This window comes from Pseudorca crassidens, chromosome 4 (assembly GCF_039906515.1).
Source record: "Pseudorca crassidens isolate mPseCra1 chromosome 4, mPseCra1.hap1, whole genome shotgun sequence".
NCBI classification, from domain to species: domain Eukaryota; kingdom Metazoa; phylum Chordata; class Mammalia; order Artiodactyla; family Delphinidae; genus Pseudorca; species Pseudorca crassidens.
Window position 1 is genome coordinate 42,207,098 of NC_090299.1, and position 25,642 is coordinate 42,232,739.

Below are 25,642 nucleotides of genomic sequence, written 5' to 3' on the forward strand. Positions count from 1 at the left end.
CCATCCAGGAAATCTTCCCTTCACTTCCTTCAAGTCCTACTGTTTCCTCCTCCAATCCTTTGCTACTCTTACTGATGAGTCCTCTTCCTGGAATGCTCTTCTCATTTTCCTCTGACCATCCCACCCCCAACCTACACATCTTTTAAAACTCAGTTCAAGTACTAACCTCTTCTATGAAGCCTTTCCCAACACCCCAGGTGGAGGTAAGCATTCCCTCTTTTGTACCTACTTATACTACGAACAGACGGCATTTTCAAATTGTTTTTTTATTTGGCCACACTGAGTGGCATGCAGGATCTTAGCTCCCTGACCAGGGATCAAACCTGGGCCCTGGCAGTGAAAGCACTGAGTCCTAACCACCGGATCACGAGGGAATTCCCCAGATGGCCATTTTTAAAGCCACATTTGAGTCTTTTTAAAGGTCAGGAACAATTGTCTTATTTTATTTACATATGTATTTATTTAATCATCAACCCCTGGCACAGAATCAGGCTCGTTTAACTAATTTCATTGACCTAGAGAATGGAAGGAAGGGAGAAAGGGAACAACGAAGGAATGGTATCCATTTGTATGGTGTTTGACTGAGAAGAGGGGCGTCATCAGTGAGCACGAATGAAGCAGTTGGAATCTATGGTTGCTGGTTTCAGTAAGACCAACAGGAAAACCATGCTAGCACAAAGCCATCAGCTTCTCATAAACCTAAGACATCATCATGCCTCTGCTACATCGAGAGACCCTGCTCAAGATTTCATTGAAACCCTAAGGTCAGAGAGAAGTGGGAGAAGAATCCGTCAAAGCTATATAAGAGAGCGTTCATTTACAAACTTTGTAAGTTCTCTAGCTCTCCGTTTTCCTAAATTTTCTCCCATCTTTAGTAGATTTTTATAATGTCCCACCACTTCTCAGAAGTCTTTTCCAGTTTTGTGGAGACAAAGTCATTAGACTCACAACATTTTAGCACAGTTAATATCAGGACCCCTGGGATTCTGGCTCTATCATTAGCTCTGCAGTTTTAAGCCAGATGCTTAACAGTCCTGTGCCTCAGTTTACTTGCTTTTAATATGAAAACAATAATAGTATTTATCATAGAGTTGTAAAGTGGATTAAATATTTAGAATATCACATTGCATGTAGAGAGTCCTAAATACACATTTATATTTATTATAAATTAATAGTTAATATTATATGTTAGTTAATACTATAGACAAGAACTACTAATTTAGTCCCTTCTTTAAACAGGAAAAATGTAGGTGCTTCTGTTATAATTATCAAAACAGTGCTTATTTTAGAAGTTAAGGAACTAAATATATTGGTCACACTGAGGATATACTTTCACCTTCTGCATAAATAAACACGTCTACTTACAAAACAGAAGATGTCTCATCTACGAATCCTCTGTGGTATTTGCTGCTTCAGAGTCTATATTAGCAATGGTGAAACTTGGCAAGAAAACCAATCTTGTATAATGGCAGAGAAATGACAGGCCAACCTTGCCTAGGACTCATAAAATTCAAACAAGGTAGTATCTGTCAGAGGCACCGACACTTTTCTTTTTCTAAACTGAAATGAGCTGAACACAAGTATGAAGCTTATTATCAATCTCGTTTTCAGTTCCTTTGAAATCTTTCATGAGTCTCTCCTATCTAAGGAGACCAGCCACCAAAGAAGAGTCTATGTGTGGTAGGGGATTAGGTTAGACAAACACCTATAGAAATTCAATATCCATCGTTCTCTTTTCCATTCTCCTATTAAGAGGGCAAATCTTATCCTCCTCAGTAAATGAACCATAGAGGCCTCTAAAGAGGCTGGGGTGGTTAGACTGTAGAGGGATCCCTGACATTATGCCTAAGGACAGATTCCAGTTTATGTCCCCAGCAATGGTGAATAGATAAGTCAATAGATTACTTTTCATTTACATCTAAAATCAACAAACCAATCATTTGTTTACATGTGAGTTGTGCCTAAATATTGAGCATTCATGATTACTAATAAAAGAGACTATTCGTATTCACATTCACATTAGCTTTCACAAGTAAGTCTGACCCACAAACACCTTATAGTCTTACCAGAATGAAGTTCCTAAATCCCTCAAGGAAACATGTCCAGCAAGTCAAGAGGTATTTCTGCTTCTTCCACAGCCCGCCTCTCCAGCCACTTGCTGATGCATTCTATCTTCTTGAGCAGTAAGACAGACAACTGGACTCACAGGAAACAAGACTGAAATGGAACACAGGGCTGTAACTCAGAAGATGGTGGCTTTGTGTGGTTTTGCCACTTACTAGCTGTGTTTCCTCATGAATTCACTTAACTTTCATTTATTCAATAATAAGATTTTCCCCTCCCTCCATCTCACCAAGTTACTTTGAGGATATTAGAACTGACTATGAGAGCAACCCTAAACTGTAAAGTGCCAAATGGATGTCACTCTCACTATTCATTCCAGAGCATGCATGGGAGCTTTGTGCCAGCAGCCTCTGGTGTTAGACTGCCTGAGTTCAAATCCAGGCTCCCTCTCACTAATTGTGACCTTGAACAAGTGCATGCTTCTGTTTCCCCGTCTGTGAAATATGAAATGGAAGGGCACCTGTATGGCACTTAATGACAAGAACCTAGAAAACATTCCATAAAAAGTTAAGATTTGATTCAGCAAGGACATTTTTAAATTTAATTTTTATTTTATATTAAAGTATAGTTGATTTACAATGTTATGTTAGTTTCAGGTGTACAGCAAAATCATTCAGTTATACATATGCACATACCCATTCTTTTTCAGATTCTTTTCCCATATAGGTTATTATAGAATATTGAGTAGAGCTCCCTGTGCCAAACAGCAAGGACTTTTTTAAGTGTCTATTCCTTGACTATGTATGAGCTTTGAGAATGCTGAAGAATAGACAAGATCTAATTCCCACCTTTGGAGGTCTCACAGATTTGCGAAGGATAGACACTGAGGTAAACAAGTGTTGTGATGAAGATAAAATGTGGTTAAGCACAGGGCACAGATCCATTCCTAATCCCCTGCTCTGTCCTTCTGCCTTCCTCTGTTTCCCTGCTCTTCCTAGGCAAATTCCCCTGATAACTGCATCTACTTTCAGAGCTAAGACCTATAGCGCAGAACTCTACCCTCACTGCAGGATATCCCCAATTAGCTTACTCCCTTCCTCCACTCCTGAACCTATACCTCTTACAACTAATCTCTCAACCTAATCAATGACCAAACCATGATAAATTTGTCTGAGAAGCATGCCCCATTTCTCAACCCATATACACACCTACTGCACTCATCTTGACGTTGCAGGAGCTTCCTATGCATCTCTGGGCCTCCAGTCTCAACCTGCCTACCCATCACTCATTCCCCATTCAGCCACCTGAGTTATTCTAAAGCTTATATCTGTTCACAGTTCTCCCTGTGGTAAGCCTTCAGTGGCTTCCCATTGCTGACTCAATAGCATCTTCTTAGGCCTACAGGACTCTTAACTCAAATCTCGGGCTCCTTTCTATTTTATTCACAGTTCTCAGGCCTCAACAAAAAGGAAACCCAATATACCTTTCCAGAACACACATGTACCTTCTAATTCTCTCTACTCTTGCTCTTGTTTTGATCCTGTTATCTCAGATATCCTATCTGCCAGCTATCCATACACCATCCTTCTTTTTCATCCTTCAATGTCCAGCTCAAATGCCAATGACTACATATTGCTTTCCCTGATTAACCAGAATCCCTCAGGATTTCTTGCTCTTTATCCTAGATTTACACATACCGTGTAGATTGAACCATATGATTTACCTTATTTTTGGTAGGTCAAAAATGGCCAAATAACAGTAATTTCAAATAATTCAACCTATAAATTAATGTTTCTCTTACACCACTTATCCTGCTTCAGTAGACTTCTTTATACTCTGTCTTCTTCCTTGCATGCCCAGTGCCTAGCAGTGATGGAAAAGTAGATTCTCAGAAAATGCTTATAGAATTCAAGATAATTGTTATGTATGGATCTCAATATAATACTTCATTGAGTTCCCTTAAGTCTAGGTATCAATCTTTATCTCATTTTGCTGGAGTCTGACAAGGGTAAAGTTACTCACCCAAGGCTGTCTTATCAAGTCAGGAGTGTAGGTATCCTTTCCTCATTTCCATCAGGACCCTGCTCTCTCTACCTACCAACTAATAATTATCTAGCCTAGAGAGGGAAAAATCCACCTCCAGGGTCATCCTTTCTCTAGGCAGCAAGTGTGTAATTTGTAATGTTATCCATTCAGGACATTCATTCATTCACTCAATCATGGAGATGTGAATGGCACTGGGAATATAGAAGTAAATAAGGCAACCAGAGGTGATGAATTTAGAGTGCCTTTGTTCTTTGACATGGTCTTCAAATATTTTTCCTCGAGAATCACCCGAAGACATTTTGAACATTTAAACAATATCATGTATTTTTGAACAGTTTTAAATGTCTTGTACATTTTAAGGTATCTAAATTTTTTATCATAAGTTTACATTGTCACAAAGGATGTAATTTTCAATATATATTTAATATTGTCACTTTAAATATAATTACTATATCATTTTAAATGTATCAAATGAAATTTGAATATTATAATAATTTAATACTCAAGACCAGCTATTTAAAAATATATGAAAAACTATTTTGTAATACTTGGAAATTTTAGGCCTTTTCTTTGTCTATTTCAACTCACATTTCCACTACACTTTCTTCCTGGATTTTATACATATATATTATATCAGAAATGTGGAGCTGTATATTTAGGTCAATTTACAAAAATATCCATGGCAAACAATAAGCCGAATTACACTTTCAGAAAAATTCTGCTTTTATTATTTCAATTCAAATACATATGTTAATAAGCATTGCAAGAAACATTATAAAAACAATGAGAAATAAGTTGCAAAATGAATCCTGTAAGACAGATTATAAAAAGTAGTCAAGGTTAAAATAATATAGATCTAATATGAATAATTAATCCATTTTCATAAATTATAAAAAAAGGTAAAGCAATATGTTAGCTCTCAGTATCAAATCTGTAATAAAGCAATGAGTGTACAGTTTATGAAATAATGATAATATCATTCCTCTAATAAGAATGTGTGTCTCTGTCCAGTCAAAAGGCAGAGAATGGTCAAATGAAGCAAACATGGTCCAACTACATGCCATCACAAGAGACATAATTGATTCAAAGACACAATAAGTTGAAAGTAAAAGGATAGAAAAATATATCCCATACAAAGAGTATCCAAAATAGAGCTGAAGTGGCTACAGTAGTATAAGGCAAAATAGACTTAGAGACAAATTTTGTTACTAGGGACAAAAAAGGACATAATAATAAAAGGGTCAGTCCATCATGAAGACAAAATAATTATAAGCATAATGCATCTAACAAGAGAGTGCCCCAAAACATGACGTAAAATACATACATTAAAAAGTGATATAGACAATTCAACAATAATATTTGAAAACTTCAATACCTCACTTTCAACAATGGGTAGAACAACCAGGCAGATCAACAAGGAAACAGAAAACGTAAACACTGTAAACCAACTAAATATAACAGACTTCTACAGAACACTCCATTCAACAACAAGCAGAATATACATTCTTCTCAAGTGCATATGGAACATTTTCTAGGATATGTTAGGAGTATATGTTAGGAGGCCATAAAACAAACTTCAATAAATTTCAAAGTATTTAAATTATACAGTGTTCTTTGACCACAATGGAATGAAATGAAAAGTCATAATAATAGAAGGAAATTTGAGAAATTCACAGATATGTGAAAATTAAATAAAACTCTCCTAAATAACAACTGAGTCAAAGAAGAAATCACAATGCAAATTACAAAATAATTTGAGATAAATGAAAATAAAACCACACATACCAAAACTCATGAGATGCAGCTCAAACAGCAGTCAGAGGGAAACTTATAGCTATAATGCCTATAAGTATAAGAGGAATAAAGATCTCAAATCGATAACCTGAACTTCTATCTTAAGAAACTAGAAAAAGAAGAATAAGCTAAAACATGCAAGCAGAAGGAAGAAAATAATAAAGATTAGATCACAAATAAATAAAATAAAGAATAAAAATAATAGTGAAAATCAATGAAATCAAAAGTTAGTGATTTGAAAAAGATCAACAAAATTAAACTTTAGCTAGCCTGGCCAAGAAAAAAAAGTAAGGACCCAGATTACTGAAATCAGGAATAAAAGAGGGGACCTCAGTACTAACCTCACAGAACTAAAAAGGATTGTAAGGGTATACTATGAATAATCATATGACATCAAATTAGATAACCTAGGTGAAATGGAGAATTCCTAGAAAAACACAAACAACTGAAACTGAAAAAATTAAAAATCCAAATAGACTTAAAACAAGTAAAGATATTTCATTAGCAATTTTAAATCTTTGCACAAAGAAAAGTCTAGGTCTAGATGGCTTCACTAGTGAATTCTACCACACGTTTAAAAAAGAATTAATGTCAATCCTTCAGACGCTCTTACAAAGATTTAGAAGGGGAAGGAACACTTCCCAACTCATTCTATGAGACCAGTATTACCTTAAGACCAAAACAGGACAAAGACATGATAAGAAAAGAAAGCTACAGATCAATAGTCCCTACAAATACAGATGTAAATATCCTCAACAAAATACTAGCAATCCAAATCCAGCAATATATATATATATATATTTCAGATGTTAAACCAATCTTGCTTGCATTTCTGGAAGAAATTCCTCTTGGTCATGTATGTAATCATATATATATATATATATGAATGATTGGTTTAACATCTGAAACTCAATCAGTGCAATACATTATATTAACAGAATAAACCACAACGATCTCAATAGATGCTGCAAATTCAGTAATAACTTCTATATCGATTACATGATGAAATAATATTTCGCATATACTGAGTTAAAAAATATATTACTCAAGTTAACTTCACCCACTTCTTTTTCCTTTTTTCAGTGTGGCTTCTAAGAGATTTCACATTATATATGTAGCTTGCATTAGTAGCTCACAATATATTTCATTGGACTGAGATGATCTGGATGGATCTTAGTTTCAAGACCAGTGCTCTCAAGGCGTTAGGTATTTTTCATGTTATTTATCAGAGGAGAAAACAGACTGACAATGGTTAACCTGCCCAGGTTAACACACTCCACCCTGTAGGTGTCAGAACTAGTACTGGAATTCAGTTCTGCCCGTAAAGCCTGAGTTTGCCCTGTTTACATCACTGGTTTTCCTTAGAGATTAAATAGTCATTGAAGATATTTAATATTTAACTTTTAGAATTTCTTTCTTCCTTTCAAATGTAGGAAGAATTTAGCCTCCTCACCTTTTCCATTTTTCATTTGGACTTATCCTTCCATTTCTGTTAATGGGATTTTACTACCATTACCACCATCCATTTGCATGCTTTTGGTAATTTTTTGTTTTTGTTATCAACCCCCCCTGCCCCCCACAGGACTACCAGTGTGTTCTTCTAGCTGGCCTTCTAGTCTACTCTTTACCTTACGCAGCATGGCAGATGATAGTCAAGATTTGTTTGTTTGTTTAAACATACATTCTGCGTCAAACGTCATAGAAGACTCTCCATTTAAAATATTGCTTAAATTTACCAAGGCTTGATTTGTGACCCAAGATATGATCTATCCTGGAGAATGTTCCATGAGCACTTGAGAAAAATGTGTATTCTGTTGTTTTTGGATGGAATGTCCTATAAATATCAATTAAGTCCATCTTGTTTAATGCATCATTTAAAGCTTGTGTTTCCTTATTTATTTCATTTTGGAAGATCTGTCCATTGGTGAAAGTGGGGTGTTAAAGTCCCCTACTATGATTGTGTTACTGTCGAGTTCCCCTTTTATGGCTGTTAGTATTTGCCTTATGTATTGAGGTGCTCCTATGTTGGGTACATAAATATTTACAATTGTTATATCTTCTTCTTGGATCGATCCCTTGATCATTATGTACTGTCCTTCTTTGCCTCTTGTAATAGTCTTTATTTTAAAGTCTATTTTGTCTGATATGAGAATTGCTACTCCAGCTTACTTTTTTTTTTTTTTTTTGCGGTACGTGGGCCTCTCACTGTTGTGGCCTCTCCCATTGCGGAGCACAGGCTCCAGACACGCAGGCTCAGCAGCCATGGCTCACGGGCCCAGCCGCTCCGTGGCATGTGGAATCTTCCCAGACCGGGGCACGAACCCGTGTCCCCTGCATCGGCAGGCAGACTCTCAACCACCGTGCCACCAGGGAAGCCCTCCAGCTTTCTTTTGATTTCCATTTGCAGGGAATATCTTTTTCCATCCCCTCACTTTCAGTCTGTATATGTCCCTAGATCTGAAGTGGGTCTCTTGTAGACAGCATATATACAGGTCTTGTTTTTGTATCTATTCAGCCAGTCTGTGCCTTTTGCTGGGAGCATTTAATCCATTTACATTTAAGGTAATTATTGATATCTATGCTCCAATTCCCATTTTCTTAATTGTTTTGGGTTTGTTATTGTAGGTCTTTTCCTTCTCTTGTGTTTCTTGCCTAGAAAAGTTCCTTTAGCATTTGTTGTAAAGCTGGTTGGGTGGTGCTGAACTCTCGCAGCTTTTGCTTGTCTGTAAAGTGGTGCTGGGAAAACTGGACAGGTACATGTAAAAGTATGAAATTAGAACATCCCTAACACCATACACAAAAATAAACTCAAAATGGATTAAAGACCTAAATGTGAGGCCAGACACTATCAAACTCTTAGAGGAAAACAAAGGCAGAACACTCCATGACATAAATCACAGCAAGATCCTTTTTGACTCACCTCCTAGAGAAATGGAAAGAAAAACAAAAATAAACAAAGGGGACCTAATAAAACTTAAAAGCTTTTGCACAGCAAAGGAAACCATAAACAAGACCAAAGACAACCCTCAGAATGGGAGAAAATATTTACAAATGAAGCAACTGACAAAGGATTAATCTCCAAAATTTAAAGCAGCTCATGCAGCTCAATAACAAAAAAACAAACAACTCAATCCAAAAATGAGCAGAAGACCTAAATAGACACTTCTCCAAAGAAGTTATACAGATTGCCAACAAACAAATGAAAGAATGTTCAACATCCTTAATCATTAGAGAAATGCAGATCAAAACTACAATGAGATATCATCTCACACCAGTCAGAATGGCCATCATCAAAAAATCTAGAAACAATAAATGCTGGAGAGGGTGTGGAGAAAAGGGAACACTCCTGCACTGCTGGTGGGAATGTGAATTGGTATAGCCACTATGGAGAATAGTATGGAGGTTCCTTAAAAAACTAAAAATAGAATTACCATACGACCCAGCAATCCCACTTCTGGGCATATACCCTGAGAAAACCATAATTCAAAAAGAATCATGTACCAAAATGTTCATTGCAGCTCTATTTACAATAGCCAGGACATGGAAGCAACCTAAGTGTCTATCAACAGATGAATGGATAAAGAAAATGTGGCACATATATACAATGGAATATTACTCAGCCATAAAAAGGAACGAAATTGAGTTATTTGTGGTGAGGTGGATGGACCTAGAGCCTGTCATACGGAGTGAAGTAAGTCAGAAAGAGAAAAACAAATACCGTATGCTAACACATATATATAGAATCTAAGAAAAAAAAAAAAAGGTCATGAAGAACCTAGGGGTAAGACGGGAATAAAGACACAGACCTACTAGAGAATGGACTTGAGGATATGGGGAGGGGGAAGGGTAAGCTTTGACAAAGTGAAAGAGTGGCATGGACATATATACACTATCAAATGTAAAATAGATAGCTAGTGGGAAGCAGCTGCATAGCACAGGGAGATAGCTCGGTGGTTTGTGACCACCTAGAGGGGTGGGATAGGGAGGGTAGGAGGGAGGGAGACGTAAGCGGGAAGAGATATGGGGACATATGTATATATATAATTGATTCACTTTGTTATAAAGCAGATACTAACACACCATTGTAAAGCAATTATACTCCAATAAAGATGTTAAAAACAAACAAACAAACAATAAACTACTGAAAATTTCCAGTGTGGATGTGCATATGGGGAATCCTACAGAGTCTGATATTGCTGGTGGGGATTTCACTTAGTACAACTTTTTCACAAAAAAAATTCAAAAAAAAATAAAATATTGCTAATCATCTTCACAACAACTCCCACTTCACAGATGACGGTCATTGCTTCCTTCACTTCAAAGATGAGAAAACTGAGGTTCCCAAGGCTTAACTGCTGAAGATACACAGTAACAGAAAGACTTGGGACTAAACGTCAGGTCTCTGACTCCATAGGCCCCACTGTGTCCAACATACCCCTCCTCCATGTCCCTTAATGTGAATTAAATATGGAGCAGCCTAAAACATAAGCATTTTCATATGAATGATTTATGCCTTTATGAAAATCTTCTAAAGTTTTTTTCATAAAAGTTTACCTATAATTTTTCTATTGAAAATTGACATCTATTTTTCTTTGTATTGTTATGGAATATGGTCTGCAAACTTAATACAATGATGTACACTTTATAAATGAAGCTTGGATGCAAGGCGACATAAACTCCTAGACTACTATGTAGACAAAAAGTAGACAGTGGGTAAAAGTAAATTGATAGCAATCAGGTTGATGTACAAATCTGGTCTAAAATCAAACCACCCCCTTTCTTCAGAAAGCTTTCCATCCACCATCGTTACACTTAATCAGCCTTTGCACAAAGGCTGGTATCAATGCTTCCTACCAAGTAAACCTCCTGTTTTTCTTTTTTATTGAACATTCTTAGTCTCCAAAATAAACATTTACAAATTTTAATCTTCTAAGATCAAATTTGATAGATGTAACACCCTTCATCTATATAAAGGCTAAGTATTTAGTCAAAATGCATCTTCACTTTTCTCTGCATAGAATAATTTATCAATAAAAAGAGTTAGCTTTCCAGAATGTGAAAGAAAAGAGTTAAATGCGGTATATCAAATATATACTGTCAGACCTCATTCTTCTAATAGGAGAAGAATGAGTAAGCACATTTGAGGACTATTTCTGAATTTTCATGGGATATGAATTTTGAAAATAAGATGCTTTCACTCTGAGTCACTACTGCCAATTGTTATTCATTTAGTTAGGTGTTACTGAGAATGCTTCAAGGGTTATCCTTTCCATCCTTTATCCTTTGGTAGACTAGCCACCAGTGTTTTTAGGGCTTGTCACCGTAGCTCTGTTTTGCTCAAATATGTTGCGTATTTTAGGTGATAGCCTTATGTCCAAGTAATGAAGCAGGAGACTGAGAAATGGGGAGATGGAGGCATTAAGCCCAGGCTATGGAAACTACCTGTGGCAAATTATTTTGTTCCTGGGTTTTGGTTTTCCAACTGTAAAATAGAAATATTATTTACTTTTGCTTTATCTACTCACAAAATATATTGTGACAAGTATGGGAGAAAACAAATGAAAATCTCATTGCAAGCCAGCATTACAATGTGTTTCAGTGTGTGGTTTCTTCTGCTTTCTTGATGAATTTTCCTTACCTCTATATCCCACATGCATCCCAGGGCTCCACCCATGACCAGACTAGCAAGGCGATGTTGCAGCATGTAGGACTCCAATTTAGTAGGTCAGTTTCAGCCTCGAATCTCACTGTTCATGAATCTGTCAAGATAATTAGGGCTGGGAATTATCATAACTAGTATCAACAGCAAACATTTATTTACAGTATCTCTGACTATGCACAGAATAATATATGTGTCTTCTGTTTTGTTCATAGTTGTATCCCCAGTGCCTGGCAGGGTCTGGCACATAGTAAGCACTCGATAGTTAATGGATACATAAAAGAATCAAGAAGAACTAGGAAAATAAATATATAAGGCCACTGTCTCCAAAGATTTGTAATCTAATCAAGTTGACTAGGCCTAAAGATAAAAGGTGAGAATGGAACAATTAAGTCAGTCTACATAAGCAGCCCAATAGCATCATGGCAGGAATTACTGGAGAGACTGAAGGCTTCTTCCCTATACGGGAACACTGGAGTTGAATGACAAATCTCCCAGGTTTCAAAAAGGGTAACACCATCTGGAAATCCTTTTATTGTGTTTGGGGGCTACACTTTATCATCAGGGAAAGATTCTAGATACTTTCCTTTGTCAAAATGGAATGGCAGAGTAAGCAGAATGAAGATTGTAATAACAAGAATGGAGCTTTCAGTTTAGTATCATCAAAGAAAATGCTGGGAAGGGAAGTGAGATTTTTTTTTGTTATTTGTTATGGTCTGTTTGTTTTATTTTTTGTTCCTCCAGCAACCATAACTCAATAATGCTACAGTTTTCTAGAAAATGGTACATCTCCTTTTAAGTGTGCTTTGGAAACACTTTCCTCCTTCCCTCCCTCCCTCCCTCTTCTTTGCCTTCCTTTCTTCTTTCTCTCATTCCTTTCATCCTTCCTACAGTATTAATTGGGCAATTAATAATCAATAAAAATTTATTGGGAACCATGTTCCAGGTACTGTGGCAGGCAAGAAAGATGCAGAGATACATAAAGAAAACCATGACCTATAGCAACTCTCAGTCTAAAAGGGAAGATAGCCAAGGAAACATAATTGTTTCCTTGTTATTTCCATATGACACGTTATAACAGTAAAAAAAATTATTACGACAATGTTAAGAGTGTAGAACAGGCCTCAACTCACTGTCCAGGGGGAGTCAGGAAACGCTATGGCATTTGGACTGGGTCTTGAAAGGAAAGGAAGCATTAGCTGATGGAAGGAGGCATTCCAGGAACTAGAAACATCATGTGCAAAGGCCCAGAATTATGAAATGACATGGCTGATTCAGAGAATCTGGTAATATGGAAAGCGACAGGTGATAAAGGCAAAGTGGCAAGTTGCAAATAAGTTCTGAAGGGTCCTGTCTACTAGCAAGTTTGGACTTGATACTGTGGAAGCTAGAGAGTGATTATTGACAGGACAGTGTAACAGGATCATAGTTGTTTTTTTGGGACTATCAAAGGGAAGAGATTCAGAAGAGGAACCTGGTAGGGAAGCCAGCTAAGAGGCTGTGCACTAGAGCAGGACAGAGAAAAAATTCAGAGCTAAGACTTGGGTAAGGGAAAGGGCTAAGGGGTCTACCTTTGAGAAACATTTCTGCAGCAGAACTGACAGAGTATAGTAAGCAATTGTTTTTGGAGGGTGAGAGAGGGAAGAAGAGGATAACAAGTTTCCAGCTTGAGAAACTGGTTCTGTGATGATGACATCGGCCAGATAGGGAGCAAAGAGGAGGAGTGGGTTTGGGAGAAGACGGTAAGTTCAGGTATGGACATATTGAATTCATGGGTCTGAGACAGATGATATTTGAACACATGATAGTGGATAAAGTCACTTAGAAAGAGTATGTAGAAGCAGAGAAGAAGACCAAGAATATAAGCTAAGGAATTCCAACATAAAAGGGATATGTAAAGAGAGAGGAAGGTAGAGGAGAGAATGAAGGAAGGTTTAGAAAAGTGGAGGAAGAACCAGAAGTAATTGAAGATGGTGTTACACTGGGATACTGTGTCAATAAAGCACCCTGAAGTTGGACAGGGTCAATCTAGACCTTAAGTTCTATGTTTTCCTCCAACCCAAAGCCAAGACTAATGAGCTCCCACCTAATGACTAATCCTTTCCCATCCTGTGGGGTCAGACACATTCACAGGCTGGGCAGCAATAAGAAACCAGCATCATGGAGGCTCAGCCTCAAATTGGCCTCATTGCCATGCTGCCTAAACTGGTTCACTGTTTCTATGAGCTGGAGTCTTGATTCCCCGTCTTTGCTCAAGTTCCTGTAATGTACCCCTGTGCTGGAGGCTACGTCCTTCTCCATGTTCCTAAGACAGAAGTCTTGCCTCTTGGAGTCCAGGTTTATCTATTCCCTTGTGTTAAAATCCTGAGCTGCCCTGTCTGTCCTCACTCACATATCCTGTCAATGCCTGTAACTATCTTGCCTTGCTTATAATTCCTAAGAGCATCTGGGTGGTGTTTGGATAGCTCTTGCCAACAAACAAGCAACTGATAAATGGACTCTCGTATTACTACAGTATATTTATAGCTATTAGTTCTTAAAACTGCTATTTGTTAATTCCACGATGCCTTCATTCAGTGCATGCATTTGACAACTCTTGGGTGCCTACTGTGTGCCAGGATTGTTCTAGGTGCTGAGGATGCAACTGTCAACAAAACAATGTATCTTCCCTTATGCGGCTTGCGAACTAATAGGGAGGACAGATAAACAATTTAAGTACATAGTGGGCCAGATGGAGAAAAATCAAACCACCTACAGGGGGAGAAGGAGGCTGGAATGGAGGGAGGGTGCTGCTGTTTTACAATGGCGGGCAGGAAAGATATCACTGAGAAGAGTGAGCTTGAGCAGAGACCTAAAAGAAGTGAGAGAGAGAGATGAGAAAACTGATAGAGTGAGCCCTGTTGGTATTGAGGAGGACAAGTATTCCAGACAATGGGAATTGCAAGAGCAAAGTCCCTGGGGCCGACTTGGCCTTGCATATTAAAGAAATAAGCATTCTATTGTGGGGTAAAAGTTGTCAGAGGGATTAGTAGGGGCAGGAGGCAAACATGAAGAACCTTTCGGTTATTGAAAATGTTTTGACTTTTATTCTGATAAGTATAAGTATTTCATCAGAGGAGATGATGTGATCTGTCTGAAAGGAGCATTCCAGCTGCTTCATGGAGAATAGACTGTAGACAAGATCAGAAGCTGGGAAACTAGTTAGGAGTTGAGAGCAACAATCCAGGGCAGAAAAAATGGTGGCCTGGGCCAGGTTGCTTGAGGTGGGAGTGGTGAGAGGTAGTTGGATTCTGGTTATCAATTAAAGGTAGGACAAAGCAGTATGTAATGATGGCTTGGATATCCTGTAACAAAAATAGAAGTCAAGAACGACTCCAAGGTTTTTGGCCTAAGCAACTACAGCAATGGAGTGGTGCTTACCCAGATGGGAATTAACAAGGTGGGGAGTTCAATTTGGGGCCTGTTAAATTTGGGATGTCTATGAAGCTGTGTCCTGAACAAGTGGGAGGAGGAGCTGGTGTACCGGCGGAGGGGCTGGCCTTAGACGGGAACGTGGGGCATGGACAGGCCTTCCACGTATCAGGAAGGAAGGTGACATGTACAGGGACAGAGGCAGTGACTAGAAAAGGGAGCCGTGAGGACCTGGGGAAGATTTGTAACTGCTTCTAGCTTCTCAGTGAAATAGAAAGCCAGCTCAGCAGCTGAGAGTGAGGACAGAAGAAGGTGTGAGGAGGCTTTAAGATAGAGAAAGTGTGAAATAGTCTTCTATGACAGTGTTCTTCAATTTCAGCTCATGACCTAAATGTGAGTCTTAAAATCAGCTTAGTGATTTGAGATCAATTCAGTGATCAATTCTTTTAAAAAACAATTATTTTAAAAAGTAAAATTTTAAAAGAGTTTGTTGCATGTATCAAGAGTAAGAATTGCTTAATAAAAGCTTTATTTCAGGTGTATGTGTGTGTCCTGGGTTGCAGCAAAATATTTTTAAACACACTGGCCCAGGGCAGTGGGAGGAAATGAACAAGGGACAGTCAAATTAAACTCAGGGAATGAGTTACTGGCCATACAATTAACATATTTTCATGTAAATATGATTAGAATATAGATTCATAAGAACTTGGCTTTAGACCTGCTAGAGGTCCACAACCCCTCTTCTCCCACCCACCCCTACCTCCACTATAGGAAACCTTTATGTTGGAATATTTTCAATGATGGGACACTCACCAGCTTAAAAGTTTTAGATTTCAGAATATAACTTTCTTTGCTATAAAAAGCAGGACCCTCACAACACTCTCTCAGATGTTAAAGCAGTGAGTAGAGGATCTGGCAGTGGAACTTCAGAATTTAGTGTACTTAATATGGAGTTTGACCTTATTACATAATACCAAACTTGATGGCTTTTTCCTTTTTGGAGAGCTCTAAATGCTCTAAAACAAAGCCAGTCTCAGCACACTAAGAAATCTTGTTTTTATTCAAACTTCAGCCCAGAATGGCACCATTTAGCTTTTAAACGTATGCTCTCTTTTCTTACATTGCACTAACTGCAATTTTAATGGATGATTGAGCTAACTTTTGTGCCTACCTTTTCAAGATTTGTCATTGGATCTGCAGATGAGTCCAATCAAATATAACTTTACTTAGAAATAAAATTCTTCATTTCAATACTTTATATGCCTCAGTTGCTGAATATTTTCCGTGCAAAATAGCTTAATGAATAATAGTAATATGTCAATAGGTGCTGTGAAAATGGCCATTTGTATTTTTAATTCTAAAGAGCTCAGGTTATCTTCTAGACATTGTAATTTAGAATAAAAAAGGAATTCTCCAGTTTTATATTTTGCTTGTTAAAAATGGTTTTGAGATTATTAACTCAAACCAATTTTCTATGTACCCACTGATTTCTAAACGATTTATGACCTGTTTTTAAAAAGTATCTTTTCCTTATTTAAAGGCAATGTCAAACTTAGTTTATTAGACAGGATATTAAACATAAATACATGGAATATATTTTCCCCTTGCATTGTTTTTCTCTTTCTTCTGTATTTATTCTGATTTATATAAATTTGAAACACTGAAGTAACAAAAGCAAAGTAAAAAGGGGATGAAATTTAACTAATAGAGAATGAGTGAGGACTCATAAAAGTGTACACTCTTGCCTACATCAGTAAAAGTGTGCTCATTTATAACACTATTTAATATTAGTTCAGTTGTAAATCCAAATCAAGTAGAATCTGAACCCATTTTCAATTGCTTTTGAGATTATTAGCCTGTATTCCAGGATTCTTTCAATAGTTTCACTTCTCTAAACGCCAAGAAAAAGTTAAAATTGCAAAACAGGAACATGAAATCCATATCTTACTAGTATGGATCCCTCTGCTATTCCTTTACCTAGACCCTCATATATATATTTTTTCTCTAGGTAAAATGTTTCTTTAGGAAATACACAGGTTTAGTTCCTCTTCTGTTGCTTCCAACAAGAGCTCTACCATGGAAAGCTCTCTCTCCCCTTGCATTTTGCAAGTCTCAACAAGTCTGTTGCTGAGTCAGAACCTCCTTTTCCCCCCTGATGTGAGAAATCTTTCTCCCTTGGAAATTCATAAAGCTTCGGAAATGTTTAAATTAGAGTCTCCCTAGGGGAAAGGGGCGGGGATGCCAGAATGAATGTGGTGGGGAGGAATCCCACCCACTGCAGTCCCGACGGCAACACACGAAACGCTTTCTGAAACAGGAGGACTTGGAGCGGGCCCAGGGTTACCAAGGGAGCTCGCCTCGGAACCCATTATATGCACGTCTGTGTGTAAATAACCGCACGGAGCCGCGGCGGGTTCCAGGGACTTTGTTCCTCATTACTTAAGTGAAAATGTATGCTATATGGCCGGGCCTTCGTGTTTACCCTACAGAAAATACTTTCACGCGGCTGCGGGAGGGTGGATAACAGTACTCGGCACGAGAGGCTAAAAACAGAAACCGGAGCGAAAAGGAGGCGCTTTCTAGGGCGACGAGGAGGGCTGCGAGTCTGGGCCATGGTGGGGCCAGAGGCGTGGGCGACGCGCTCCGCAGTCAGCAAGGCTGGCGGAGCCCCGCACAGGCGGGTCGGCAAGAGGCCTCCCGCGCAGAGCCCGGAGGGCAGCAGGGGCCAGGTCCCCGCTCCCTCGCGCTGCGGGACACGAGCGGCCGCCGACACTGAAAGCCACTAACCGGCCTCAGTTTCCCCGGCTGGCCAGCGCCGCCTAGGGCAGCCCCTGTCCCTGCGACCAAGGCTCCTGTGACCGAAGACGAAGCGGAGGTGACAAGGAGGCAGGGCCCCGAGGGCGACTGGACGGGGGGAAAGTACCGCGTGCGACCTGCTGAAGGTTCAGCGAGGACCCAGAGCCGGGAGGGGCGGTTGCCCAGTAACCGTCCGCGCCCCCCGCGCGTGCTCGCCGTCGTGCGCGCGCGCCGGGCGCACAGGCCTCTTCGGCCGCCCGCCGCCTCAACCGGCCTCTCCTTTCCCCGGGCGCAGGGGAAGCCCGAGGAGACGCGCCGCTCGCGCCCGCGCTCTCCCGCCCTCCCAAGAGCGCTCGCGCGCCCCCGGCCGAGACTGCATATTAATAAGGGGCGGGACGGGGGCGGGGCAGCGGGGGCGCCGCGGCCTCGAGCCCGCGCGTGCCGGGGCGCACCGCGGGGGGCGGTGCGATTGTGAGGTGGCGCTGACGCACGTTCCGGGGTTCTTAAGCGGCCAGGGCGGCGGCGGCGGCGGCGGCTGCGCCCGAGCAGGTCTCGGGAGGTGGCGGTCATTGCCGCGAGGGGTGGCGGGGCCGAAGTAGGTGCCCCTGGCTCAGTCATGGTGTCCCTCTCTCACTGACTCCCCCTCCTTCCACCAAGGCCGCACCGCCCCAGATCCGGCGGCTTCTTAGGCGGGGCAGCGGACGGGGTGCGTCTCCTCCCGCTGCCGCCGGCCTGATAAATGAGGGACTTCGGGTTTGGGGTGCTGCAAACCGCCCGGCTCCGAAGCAGCAGTCCCGGGTCCCTGTTCAGCGGCGGGGCGTACCGTCCCTACGCCGCTGGAGCCGCGGCGGCCGCCGCCCCGTCACCCTCCGCCACGCCTTTCGGCCCGCTCTCGCCGCTGCCGTTGCCTGTCACCGGCTTCTCGGAGGCCGCCTCCCCCTTCCCTATCCCCTTCGGCTGCGGCGGCGCGGACAGCTCGGTCGCCACCGCTTCCTCTTCCTCCCCGTTCCCGGCGCATCAGCAGACCATGCAGGATGAACTGCTGCTGAGGCTGACACAGCAGCCGGCGAGGCCACTCTCGGGGGCGGAGGCCACGGAGAAACTCCCCAACCACCACCCCGGCGGCGGCACGAACGCGGGTGTGACCCACCTCCTCCCCTCCCAGGACTTCAAACCGAGTCTGCACCACCCCTCCTCCTCCGCCTCCTCCTGCTGCTGCTGCCGCACCTCCTCCCCGCAAGACTTCAGTAAGCGGCAGCAGCAGCAGCTGAGCAGCCAGAAGAGGAAAGAGTTCAGCCCTCCCCGCCTTCCCCACCCTCCGGACTCGAAGCCGCCGCCGCCGCTCCACTGCCCCGGCCGGTTCGGCTCGCCGCCGCCGCCCGGCCAGCTCCTCCAGCCGGCGCAGCTCGCCCAGCGCCAGCCGCAACAGCAGCAACAACAGCAGCAGTTCAGCCTCCCGCACCCGCAGCACCTCCCGCCGCAGGACTTCGCCCCGCAGCAGCGCCCGGCCGACCTGCCCCCGCTCCCGCAGCTCCAGCCTTCGCCGCCTGCAGCCCCGCGGCGCCGCCACGGAGGCGCGGGCAGCCCTCGCAAGACCCCGGCCGTGGGCGAGGGCAGCGCCGCCGAGCCCCCCAATGCGGGCTTGGCCCCCTCGACGCCGCCGGTGAACCCCGCGCCGGGCTCCATGGAGTCCCCCAACCATCCTCTGCTCAACAGTCCCAGTAACCTCCTGCCTGGCGGGGCTCTCGGCGCGGGCGCCTTCAGCAGCCTGCAGAGCCCGGACCTTCCGCACCCGGGCGGCGGCGGCGGCGGCGGCAGCGGGGGCGGGGGGCCCCCCGGCGGCGGAGGGGGAGGCGGCTCCGCGTCGCCGCCGCCGCCGCTGCCCGGCTTCGGCACCCCCTGGTCGGTGCAGACCGCGTCGCCGCCGCCCCAGCCCCAGCCCCAGCCGCCGCCGCCCCAGCAGCAGCCGCCGCCTCCGCCCCAGCAGCCGCCGCAGCCGCAGCCGGGTTCGTCGGCCGCCACCCCGGGTGGCGGCGGCGGCGGCGGCGGCGGCGGCTCGCTCAGCGCCATGCCGCCGCCCAGCCCCGATTCGGAGAACGGCTTCTACCCCGGGCTGCCGTCGTCCATGAACCCGGCCTTCTTCCCGAGCTTCTCGCCCGTGTCCCCGCACGGCTGTGCTGGGCTCAGCGTGCCGGCGGGCGGCGGCGGCGGCGGGGGCGGCGGCGGCTTCGGGGGCCCCTTCTCGGCGGCCGCCGTGCCCCCGCCACCGCCGCCCGCCATGAATTTACCTCAGCAGCAGCAGCCCCCGCCGCCCGCGGCGCCGCAGCAGCCTCAGAGCCGGAGGTCACCCGTCAGCCCGCAGCTCCAGCAGCAGCACCAGGCGGCCGCTGCCGCCTTCTTGCAGCAGAGGAACTCCTACAACCACCACCAGGTACGGCGGGCGACGGCCCGGCTGCGCCGCGAGGCCGGGGAGACTGCGGGCGGGGGCGGCCGGAGACCGGGCTCGGCCCGGCGCGGCCCCGAGGGGCAGTTGCGAGGGCCCCTCGCCCGACCGAGTAGGACCCGGAGGGCGGAAAAGGGCGACGGGACTCGGGACACCAGACCCTGGCGGGGCGTGAGGGATGTGGCCACCGTGGGCTGTGGGGCTCCAGAGTCGGGTCCGGCTGGAAGTGGCCCCGGCCGGGCGCCCCCTCGAAAGCCCCGGCGTGGCGGTGGGTCTAGGGCAAGGGCGGAATGGCGCCGGGGCGGGGGCGGGGGGCGGCCGGGCGCGACGTCCCTCTCGTACCTCGTACGGGGCGACCCCGGGGCCCGGCCGGCGCCCCCTGGCCTGGTGAGCGGCCGTCCGGCTTTCTCGAGCCCCGGAGACACGGCGAGACGGCCGTGGTTCGGGGGTCGGAGGACCTGGGGTCGGGGACGCGGGACCAGCGGGCTCGGGCGGCGGCCTCGGGGAGGCGGGGGAGCGGCCGTGGGAAGCGAACCCGGGAAGCAGGAGAATGATTACCGGAGACTGTGCGTGTGGTAAGCCCGTGACCTTTCGCCGTCGTCCAATGAGGGAACGGGCGGAAAAGCTTTTTTTCTTTTGAGTTTGTATCATTCCTAATTGGCCGGCGAGACCTGTCGCGGGCGAGGCAGTTGCCGCCCGCACAACCTACCGGGACCAGGGTCGGCGAGGAGCGTCCCGGCCGCGCTCCTCCTGCCCACCTGCCTCCCGACGTGGGTCGGTCCCCCCGAGCTGTCAGATGGTTAAGACTGAGATGCTCCAAGACGGTTTTATTTTCTGTGCTTTTTAATGTTTGGGTACTATTTTGTAGGTTTTAAAACGAAACGAGTCTGCTATTTGTGTGTTACCTTGAAGAGAAGACTTTCACTTTTTTCTTTTTTTTCTTTTCTCTCTCTCTTTTTTTTTTTTTTGGTGGCCTTAACCTTCTCTTGAATGATAGGGTGTGTGTATTTTAAGTGGGTAGTATAATTATGAAATCACAGCAGGCAGGTTTTTTTATTCATCCGAGCCCTTTCAGATTCAAGGTCTGTTTTGTTATCCTCTCAAAACAACGTTTGAGTGGCCGCTGGTTTGGTTAATTGACATTGAAGGAGTATTTTGTTGTTCTTTTTTGATCTAGTCAGCATTTATTATAGTGATCATTCTGTCTAAGGTCAATTTCGTGATTAAAGGTTGAGAAGGAAGCAAGATTGGACCCTAACCACTACTTACGTACTCATATAACTTTTTCCATTGCCCAGTTAAAGTTTTTAAGGGTTACCCTTTTAAAAAGGTGAATACTATCTAATTTAACCAAAATAACAGTTAACAGTTTATTTAAATTAACCAGAATAACAACAGTTTTTGTTGAATCACTGGTTTCTTCCTGAGGAAGGAGAATGTGGCCTATAAGGGTTGAAAATAGTTAATTTTGAAATAGTATTCCCCTTTTCCATGATTTACATAATCTTGAGCAACTGTCTTTTGGGTGTCAGGGTCTTCGTTTTTTAACTGGAAACTTGCCACAGAAAATTATCTGTAGGTATTTTTGTATTCTTAAGGCCTTGGTATATCACTAGAAGACCATATACCAAGATCCATATTTAACTATAATCTGCTTTTTGTCAAAAGATGGGTCTTGCAATGGAGTGTAAGAGGTCACAGCTGTTATATGGAATTTTAGGTCACTGGAAGAGAACTTTGAGCACTGCGTCAGTGATGAAAGTAAGGTCCTGAAGAATGGAATATGTCCGTGGTCCCTTAGCTATCCTTTTGAACTACATAGAGGGGGAAAGGGTAGTATATATTCATGATTATATTAGCATTAAAAAAATTTTAATAAGTAATAGGCACTACAGACCAGGTTTGCAGAAAAAAAATAAGGAGGTTTAATATTAAGAGGGCTTGACTTAAAATAACTTACTGACTTATAGTTAAGTGCACGACCCATACTCCCTTTGGCTAAATGTTGGCACAAAATTATTAAATTATAAGCTTATTGACTGTAAAATTGCTAGCAATTAATACTTTTCACAATCTACAGTTGTAGCCTCTTGGTGAATTTTTCATTCTTTGATGACTTAACTTTTCTTGCTATTGGTTAGAGTTTGGAATATTACTTTACTTTTGAAAATGAATAAAGTTCATGGAGACTTGTATTACTAAGATCTTTACTAGAATGATCAAAGTATATAGTTGTTTATCTTAGTGTATCCACCTATGGGTAATATCAGATAATTATTTAACAGTTCATGGATAATTAAGTGAAGTAAAAACTATGAAAATTTAAAAGAAACTACATTAAAACCGGAATAAAATATCTTAAAAGTTGAATAAGCAGTGCAAAAAAAAAGACATATTTGCTATATTTTCTCTATCTCAAAAGGCATTTTTAATCTGTGCAGTAGAATAACACCAAATGTTATTATCCACTTTTGCAGTGGTACAGTTTGTTTTAGAAACCTAAAGTCTAGATATTTCACTCATATGATTGGTATATTTTAATTGATAACGATCATATTTTTAGTTCTGTGCTTAGCGGAACATAGTTGCTTTAAGATCATAGTGTAGGTTATATCTGTAAGGATCTTCAAAGTTAATTTCAATTTTAAAGTATTTTTTTCTTCATATCTGTCATTTATACAGTTCTCTCTAAAGGGGAAAAAAAAAGTAACTGCATGGCTCTATTTTAATGAGTGTCATGAAATATCTACTTGATTCATTATAATTTATAGTAGACAAGAGTATGAAAACTCAGCATTAAGTGACTATGTTTTCGTAAGCAAGATGTCAAGCCTATTACTTTTTATAAACTAGTTATGATATATTCTGTTGCCTTTCTATATTTCATTTTATTAAGATCATATAAATTCTTAGCTCAGGCCTAAATTTGAATTTGAATTATAAACTCTTTAAATGCTTATAATTTAAATAGATGTATTTTCCCCAGCCTCTTCTGAAACAATCTCCTTGGAGCAACCATCAAAGCAGTGGCTGGGGCACTGGAAGTATGTCGTGGGGAGCAATGCATGGCAGAGATCATCGTAGAACTGGAAACATGGGAATTCCAGGAACTATGAATCAGATATCTCCATTGAAGAAACCGTTTTCTGGTAATGTCATAGCACCACCGAAATTTACTCGCTCTACTCCATCACTGACTCCAAAATCTTGGATTGAAGATAATGTGTTCAGAACAGACAACAATAGTAATACGCTCTTACCCTTACAGGTAAGAATGGTATGTAAATGGCCTTATTTCTAATGTTAATCTTTCAAAATAGGAAATTGGGGGTGGCAGTAGTAATAGTATGGTAAAATTAACGGATTAAAAAAGAGAAAGCTCTAATTTTTAAGCATATAATTTGATTATCAAAGGATAAAATACCTAAACAAAAAAATTGAGACTAAAAAAATCTCTAAACACATAATAGAAAATAAGCTTCATAAAGTGTAGAAAACCCTGCTGTGTTTCTTAAATTCATATTGAAGCTCTTACTTGGCAGCTCCTTAAGAATGCCTTAATTCATTAATCTTTAACAGGCCACCAAAATGAGTTTCTCCTCCAGTATAGCTGAACTAAAATGTTTCGTAATTGTGCATAAATATAACTATGGTCAGCTGTATGTATATTCAAATGTAGTTAGTACAGCTACGATCATGAAAAAATAACATTAGGACTTTTTACATAGAATTAAAATTTGTTCACTGGTTCAGTGACTTTTTTTTTTCTAAATGTGGCCTAATACTTATAATGATTAGACATTTTTTTCAGGGCTTTTAATATTTTGCTGATATTATAGGTTAATAAAGTCCCCTTATGACTATTTAAAATGAGATATTTTTCCCTTAAAACTGTTAGAGGATGGAACAAGGATACAAGATAGAAAAAACTTTGATTGTTTTTTTCTTTTCATTCTTCTTTTTTTTTTTTTTGTGGGTGGGTATGGGGAAGAGAACTGCTTATTTCTGATGAAAACTTCTATGCTATTGAAGGTGAGATCTAGTTTGCAGTTGCCAGCTTGGGGCTCAGATTCACTCCAAGATAGTTGGTGCACTGCAGCCGGAACATCCAGAATAGACCAGGTAGGCTGGACAGTGTATATTTTTCAGGATTTTGGCTAGGAGTTTAGTATTTGTATTATGAGTAGGATTTATTATTTATTTTCCAATTATACCTATTTAAGCATATGTCAGAGAGCATTAAAGCAATTTATTTTTAAAGGGTCACTTAAACTATTTAATGTAAAATGCTTCATTTTTAAATTTAAAAGTAATTCATAATCATTTTGTATGTCCTAAACATAATAAATTTGTTTTTGGAGAAAGGAATCCTATACCCAAGAGCACCTGACTTTAAACATCAGTCAAACTGAACACATTTTATCTCTTTTCAGAATCATTTGCAATTAGGTATAAAATCATATGTTTACTTAATATCTAATCTTACATTTCATAAATGATATATAAAATTTTTTGGTAAACTTTTTTCATGAAATCTGCTGTATTTGTCTTGAGATGTATTTCTAAGGAAGCCCTTAGTTCAGGTTTTACCTTTATAAAAAACTTTATAGTATTTCTCTATTCTAAATTTTGTTACTGCTATTATATACTGTCTTCTTCCAAATAATCAGTTTCCTATGGAAAAGCTCTGAGTCGAAAAGCTGAGAGTCAGTCTTAATCAAATTACCTTCAAGTCCTTTGTGGTTACAAAATGCTATCTCTCTTCTGCAGATGAAATTTGAATGCATACTGGGTACCAGCTGATGAGAATTATTTCAGGACAAATAGAACACTCAGTCCTCACATAAGAGGATTCTTTCGTACAGAGCCCAAGTTTGAATGAGCATAGACTTGACATTGTGGGAGTCCACTGAAAGGAGCTCTGTTATCCTTAGTTACTTTATCAACATGAAATCATTTTACAAGTAAGGACTGTATAAATAGATTAATATTGCATTTGTAAATATCATTCTAACCTGGCAGGTTGGCAGTAACTTCAATAATCAACCATTAGCACTAGTTTTAAACAAGTCCTACCTACTTACCAAAGTAGTCCTGCCAGGGTCTCCACTTAGAAATAAGTAATTGTCTCATGTAATTTGTAATTTATTGTCTTGTTAATGTTGTAATGTTATCCATATATTTCTCTTCTCTACTCTGGCTCAGTTAGGCCATATTAGTGATGTTTTTATGATAGCACTTTTATGGTGTTCAAATTAAATACATAAATGCCTAGGAGATGGTATGTTAGAAGAGGAAAATTATAATAATTTTGAAGGTGGCAAGGGACATGTTTTTAGACAGGAAAGGACATAATTATTTGAAAAGGTTGTGCAGGAAGAAGCAAGAGGATATGTGCGAGGGATATATATCTATGGAGAAAGAAGATT

General features: G+C 41.7%; 1 protein-coding gene and 1 long non-coding RNA gene across 18 annotated transcripts in view; one reads left to right on the top strand and one right to left on the bottom strand.

Moving 5' to 3' along the window:
- LOC137223567 (uncharacterized) overlaps positions 1 to 20,741 on the bottom strand; it is a 386,144-nt gene extending 365,403 nt beyond the window's left edge. For 2 of the 6 annotated variants that reach the window (XR_010942923.1, XR_010942921.1), the window contains exons 1-2: positions 11,543 to 12,374; positions 2,067 to 2,217 (exon numbers count right to left, since the gene is read on the bottom strand). This is a non-coding gene — a long non-coding RNA (uncharacterized lncRNA). Of the gene's footprint in view, positions 1 to 2,066; positions 2,218 to 11,542; positions 12,375 to 14,318; positions 15,705 to 19,877; positions 19,937 to 20,058; positions 20,520 to 20,555 lie in introns of those variants that run through there. The other 4 variants (XR_010942922.1, XR_010942925.1, XR_010942926.1 and 1 more) reach the window with 4 other exon arrangements.
- The window catches only part of CPEB2 (cytoplasmic polyadenylation element binding protein 2), a 64,264-nt gene continuing 56,935 nt past the window's right edge, over positions 18,314 to 25,642 (top strand). For 2 of the 12 annotated variants that reach the window (XM_067735537.1, XM_067735539.1), the window contains exons 1-2: positions 18,314 to 20,201; positions 23,200 to 23,490. In XM_067735537.1, coding sequence (XP_067591638.1) covers positions 18,510 to 20,201; positions 23,200 to 23,490 — 1,983 coding nt within the window. In that variant the 5' untranslated portion in view covers positions 18,314 to 18,509. Of the gene's footprint in view, positions 20,202 to 20,965; positions 20,988 to 21,074; positions 21,975 to 23,199; positions 23,491 to 24,245; positions 24,336 to 25,642 lie in introns of those variants that run through there. The other 10 variants (XM_067735535.1, XM_067735536.1, XM_067735543.1 and 7 more) reach the window with 10 other exon arrangements.